Below are 5,483 nucleotides of genomic sequence, written 5' to 3' on the forward strand. Positions count from 1 at the left end.
GCCCTCCCACCCCGGAGGTGACCACATGGCGCGGCAGACCTCTCCTGACCCGCCCGCTGCTCCCCTCAGCAGTGTGCTTCGTCAGTCGGCCTGTTCTCCTTCCCACTCTGTCTTTGCACCTCTCTCACCCCATGCACCTCCGGCCTGTATCCCAGTTCTGTATGCATGAATAAATCTTTAAAAAATAAGTCTTTGGTAGTCATCAACAGCCTGTGGGAACAATGAGGGACATCTAAATACAGACTGTTCGGTACCTCAGATGTCCAAACACTCAACTTTTTAGGTAGCCAAGCGTCCGTGAGGTTGTTCATATTCTTGGGTAGTTTCTGCTCGAGTATTTCTGGATGAGCATCAAGTAGGGTAGCTGTACCCTACTTCCAAATGACTCCCCAAAATGGATGAAACAGAATACAAACATGGCAGAATGTTAACAAAGCAAAGGCACAACAAGTTCATAGACCTACTCTTTCCATTTTTCTGTAAATTTTAAAAGCTTCCTAAATGGGACCTTGGGGAAGCTAGCAGCTCTGTACTAGCCGGACACTCAGCCGAAGGGAAGTCTTGCGCCCCCAGTGGTAAGAGCTTGTAAATGCCAGCACACAGTGCTCGTGAGAGGTGGTTGAGTTGCTTGGGTGGGTCCACACTGCCCGGGTGCCAGAGGAGGCTGAGGCTGCTCTCTGTCGGGAGGGCAGACACTACAGGAGCCAGCTGAGATGGACAAGGGGGACATCAAACCCAACTCACGCGTCATGAGCTCCCAGAGTCCAAGCCCACTCCGAGGCAGGAACCCGTCAGAAGCTGAGCACAGGATGCAGACAGGGGGATGGGGAGGAGCAGGAGGCAGGATGGCAAGGAAGGCACGGAGGGGAGTCGCAGAAGCCAGCAGAGGTCCTGAGGTGCTGCCAAGATGCCAAACATGCTACGGACAGCTGTCACTGGGGTTAAAAATTGGGTTTAGAAAATGTATGGATTTTTCCCCTGCCAGTGGGGCAGTCCTGGATCAACTCAAGAGACCAGGGTGCAGAGTCAAGGTGCACCAAAATGCTATTTGGCACCTCTTTTGTGCCACTGACCACTTCCCCTGCAGCGCTGACTTGGGCCTCCTGCTCATTTTTAGTGTTTCCAGGTGGACCACCTGCCCCTCTAGAGGCCACCTGGGTTCCCCTGCCGGAGAACACAAGATTCTTGGCCCATCCTTCCTGGCTGATTTTTTTTTTCCTATTTGGTGATCTCTAGGGAGGAAGCAGGCCTGGGCAGTTTTAACATGCTCGCGCAAAGGATGAAGAGGGCTGCTTGATGTCAAAGCTAGTCCAAAAGCCCAGAGATAAGAGATGAAGAGCAACCCAAAGTAGGGCTTTGGGTGAGAGCAATAAGATGGATAATAATCATACCAAATACATTTATCATTCCTCAGAAGCTGATGATCCGCGAGGGCGAAGAAGCGAGAGGAGAAAAGAGGAACTAAGCCAGCCATCTCACCAGGCAGAAGCAGTTCTGCAGCGTGAGTCGGTTGCCTGGCACCCATCCAAGAAACCCAATCCAGAGTTGGTTCTGTGGGCTTGTGAAGGGTCCCACCCAAACTGACCAACTGAATCAGCGTTTTCAGTCTGCCATCCAGTTGCCTGGGGCCATATAGACCTGGCTCGGCAGAAAGCAAGATCGCCTCACGCTGGTCTCCTCCAGTTACAGAGTGCTGACCACTGCAGCCGGGAAAGCTGAGAGCTTTCGTCATCTCACACATTTGCGAAATTCATTGGCTTTAACAAACTGTTCCCCAAACACCTGGCCGGTACATTCTCCTCTATTCAGCATGTGCTATATCATATTCAGAAAGTGCTTATAAACTCTCACTTGCCTTGAATAATATCCATCAGCTGTCAGAAAAGCTAAAACCCATCTTGGCTCTGGCAAAATGTTCACTTCAGGGAAACGCACAAGCCAATTTGGTCAGACTTAATAAGTTTTAACAAAACCCAGGTGAAGGAATCTATCTGGAAAAGCAAAATCTTACAAGCAACTACAAGAAATACTTCTCTGAGGAGGCAGTGCAGGGGAGAGGTGTGGCCCCCAGTACCGTGCATGGCAGAAGGCGACCTGAAATCGGATATCACAAGTGGGAATGTTCATGCAACCCTGATCTTAGGTGGTGGTTTCCAAATGTCTCAAGCCGGTGTGACCTCCTTGCTTCTCCCCCACCCCCCAGACCACATCTTGGAACCTTCAGGCTTCATCCTAGAGGTAATCAAGTTGAAAACCCATTAAATCTTATGAACCTTCATTTCCCCTCTCCCCAAAGACCACAGACAAGAACACTGTAGAACCTATTTTTAAAACATCTAGCCTGTTATAATTCTGAATATGAGGCATGAGGGAAGCAATTCCTTAAGTTTAAGGGAAATTGTTCCTGATTCTAGCAGGATCTGCTCTGTTTTATGTGCAAAGGTACAAGGCCACGTGAGCAGTTCACGAGCGCTCCATTTAGCATATGCCAAGCATTCAGAATATATAGGCATGCTTTTTATAGAGCCATTGCATTCCCACACTGGCTTTAGATTTGAAACCCATGCCTGGGTATGAAAAAAGACCAGGTGTTGTGCCTTGCTAATAATAGGACTCACCTTCCTGAGGCTCCAAGCGAGCTGGACAGGGAACGTGTCCCACTGGGCGCATACAAAGGATGGACGCGACAGCAGCCTCAGCCAGCAGTTCTGCCCATCCACCTGACAAGCTCTGTCGTGTTTCCCAGATACCACCAAAGATACCCGACCCCCCGTACACACATGGACCTGATGAAGGTGCACAGGTGCTGGTGTTAAGAGTGTACTAAAGACACCTAACAGCCCCTTAAAGGGAAGTTCTACAAGTTCATGGCTAAAATCCAACCCAACTAGAAAACGGCTCTTCAATAAAAAACAAGCTAAGGGGGCCCTCCCTGGTGGCGCAGCAGGTTAAAGCACAACACTAAGAAGCTAAAGCCACTGCAGCATGAGTTCGATCCCCGCCTGTCCCGGAGGTGACCACATGACGTGGCAGGCCTCTCCTGACCCGCCCGCTGCTCCCCTCAGGAGTGTACTTCGTCAATCTGCCTATCCTGCTCCCCACTCTGTCTCTGGTGAATCCTCTCACCACCCTGCACCTCTGGCCTGTATCCCAGTTCTGTATGTATAAATAAATAAATCTTAAAAAAAAAAAAACAAGCTAAGAGTTGTGATTTGACAGAATCTAAGGATCCCCTATTAAAGCCTTACCACCCAAACGGCTGTGGAAATAAACCAGCTCTTCTTGATGAGCTTCCTCCACAGTGGGGCCACCCCAGAACCTGCCGTCATGGGCCACTGTTCTTCATGGACCTGTCGGTCACCATCCAGGGGACTTTCTGTTGGTGCTCTTCGGACACTATGGAAGGGACGACTCGTGGGCAAATTCAGAGAGTGCAACTATCTATGATTTTAAACTTTCTCGGCTGAAAATTTGCTTACAGAGAAGGCTAAGGGGGATTTAGTAGATTTTCATTTGGAAAGGGTCCAAAATCTCTTATTCACTGGTCCTGACTCTCCCAGACAGAAATAACTGACCCCCTCCCACCCCCGTAGTGGTACAAGTTAAAGTGCAACACTGCAAAGCTGTCTGCAGCCACTTCAGCATGAGTTCGACCCCCGGCCAAGGAGGTGACCCACATGACACAGCAGGTCTCTCCTGACCCGCCCGCTGCTCCCCTCATCGATCTACCCGTTCTGCTCCCCACTCTTTCTCTGGTGAGTCCTCTGCACCTCTGGCCTATACCCCAGTTCTGTATGTATAAATAAATAACCTTTAAAAAAAAAAAAAGAAAAGAAAGAAATAACAGACCCCAAGAGAAGTTTGTCACATCTTTTTATGTACAAACCGTCAATGATACAGATGGAGTTACTTTTTATAAATATTTGCAGCAAATCCCCTAAAAAAGTGGATAAAACCTAGCTCTCAGCACAAAGGGCCTGTCCAGCCCCAAAAGTGTCAACTTCCCAAGAACCTATTCTTAGTCAGACACTTGTGGGGCCCCCTGGGAAGGGCAGGAGGCTTGCTCCAGGACCCAGGCAAGCGCCTTCCCATCTCCCCAAGGGGCCGAGGTGACTTGAAGGTCATCTGCTGCCCAGGACCTGGGAGTGATTAAACTCTTTCTTCCCAAGACTTCAGTCTTCCTTGTCAAGCTGCTGATTAAGCAGTCTCTCTGTTTCCTGGCAGTGGCCCAGAGGGAGGGAGGAAAGGAACCTACAATAGTGTGAGGAAGTAAAAAACTCTGGGTATTTTGATAAAAAACACTCGGTGATCAACATAACCCTGGAAAGCCAATGCATCAAATTCACCAGAGGGAAGATTGTTACTGAACAATCCGGAAACTACAGACAAGTTTTGTTTTCTGGTTTTTTTTGTTTTGTTTTGTTTTTTTGTTAAGGAAGATAATTACTTAGCACCAGTTTCTCTCTGTTTCTCTCTCTCTGGTAATGCCTCACTCTCCGTCCACCCCTTGGCTGTGACGGGCGCTGTCGGGAACTGCTCAGCGCACTTACAATCAACCAGGGCCACAGTCCTGCAGGACGCAGCAGGTCACACACCACAGAACAAAGAGCGCTCCACACCAAAATGCAAGTCTTCTCGGGGGTGGTCCCGACTCTGGGACCAGGCGGTCCAAGGTGTCCTCCCGGGGCTGCTGCTTGGCTCTCCAGGCCAGAGGCCTTCACTCAAAGCGACGCAGGTGGTTGTACAGAGACTGGACGTAAGTGAAGACACACATGGGGTCCGGCTTGCGGCCCATCACCATCATGTCCTCCACCTCGATGAGGCGCTCACAGTTGGCCAGGTTCCTGAAACACAGAGGCCTCCCTCAGATGGCGGTCGGCAGCCAGCCAGCCCAGGGGCACATGGCCACAGCTCCCAGGACAGAAGTCAGCCGGATCTGGAGGGTCCCAGGTGCCCCCAGAATTCAGACCACAGTAGAAACTTCAGGGTCCCTGGCCTAATGCAGAATTTCCCAAAGCCCCCTATCCAGGAGCCTTCTAAATGAGGTCAGGAGGCAGAGTTCCCACACTTGCTACACCTGCAAACTACCCTACCCACAGGGCCTTGCAAGTCCCACTGTTTGCCCTCAGGCAGAACTGAGGCCTAGAGCCTTCCAGAGGTTATTTAGGGACTTTTCAGCCTTGGGTTCCCAAGTACATGTGGATCTCACCATGAATGTACCTCCATTCTACAATCTTCTGTTTTCTGAATTATCCCTGTTTGCTGTTGGAATAACTGATTATTTTTGCTGGAACCCAACACACTTATATAACCCATATCAACTTCATAGACTAACTTCATTTCAGCTTTACATGAAATTAAATTCATTTTAAAAGTTCAATAATCAGGCCTTCCCTGGTGGTACAGCAGGTTAGGATGCAGGCCAGCCCCAGCTGCTTCAGTGCGAGTTCGATCCCCGCCCTGGAGGTAGCTGACCCACATGG

At 49.8% G+C, this 5,483-nt stretch overlaps 1 protein-coding gene across 2 annotated transcripts in view; it reads right to left on the reverse strand.

Moving 5' to 3' along the window:
• Positions 1-3,892: 3,892 nt before the first annotated feature.
• SMTNL2 (smoothelin-like 2) overlaps positions 3,893-5,483 on the reverse strand; it is a 20,062-nt gene continuing 18,471 nt past the window's right edge. For both annotated transcript variants that reach the window (XM_004684752.2, XM_012726631.1), the window contains exon 8: positions 3,893-4,844. In XM_004684752.2, coding sequence (XP_004684809.1) covers positions 4,718-4,844 — 127 coding nt within the window. In that variant the 3' untranslated portion in view covers positions 3,893-4,717. The remainder of the gene's footprint in view (positions 4,845-5,483) is intronic.

The sequence above is a fragment of the Condylura cristata genome, unplaced genomic scaffold (assembly GCF_000260355.1).
Source record: "Condylura cristata isolate star-nosed mole 26May11 unplaced genomic scaffold, ConCri1.0 scaffold00017, whole genome shotgun sequence".
Lineage (NCBI taxonomy): Eukaryota > Metazoa > Chordata > Mammalia > Eulipotyphla > Talpidae > Condylura > Condylura cristata.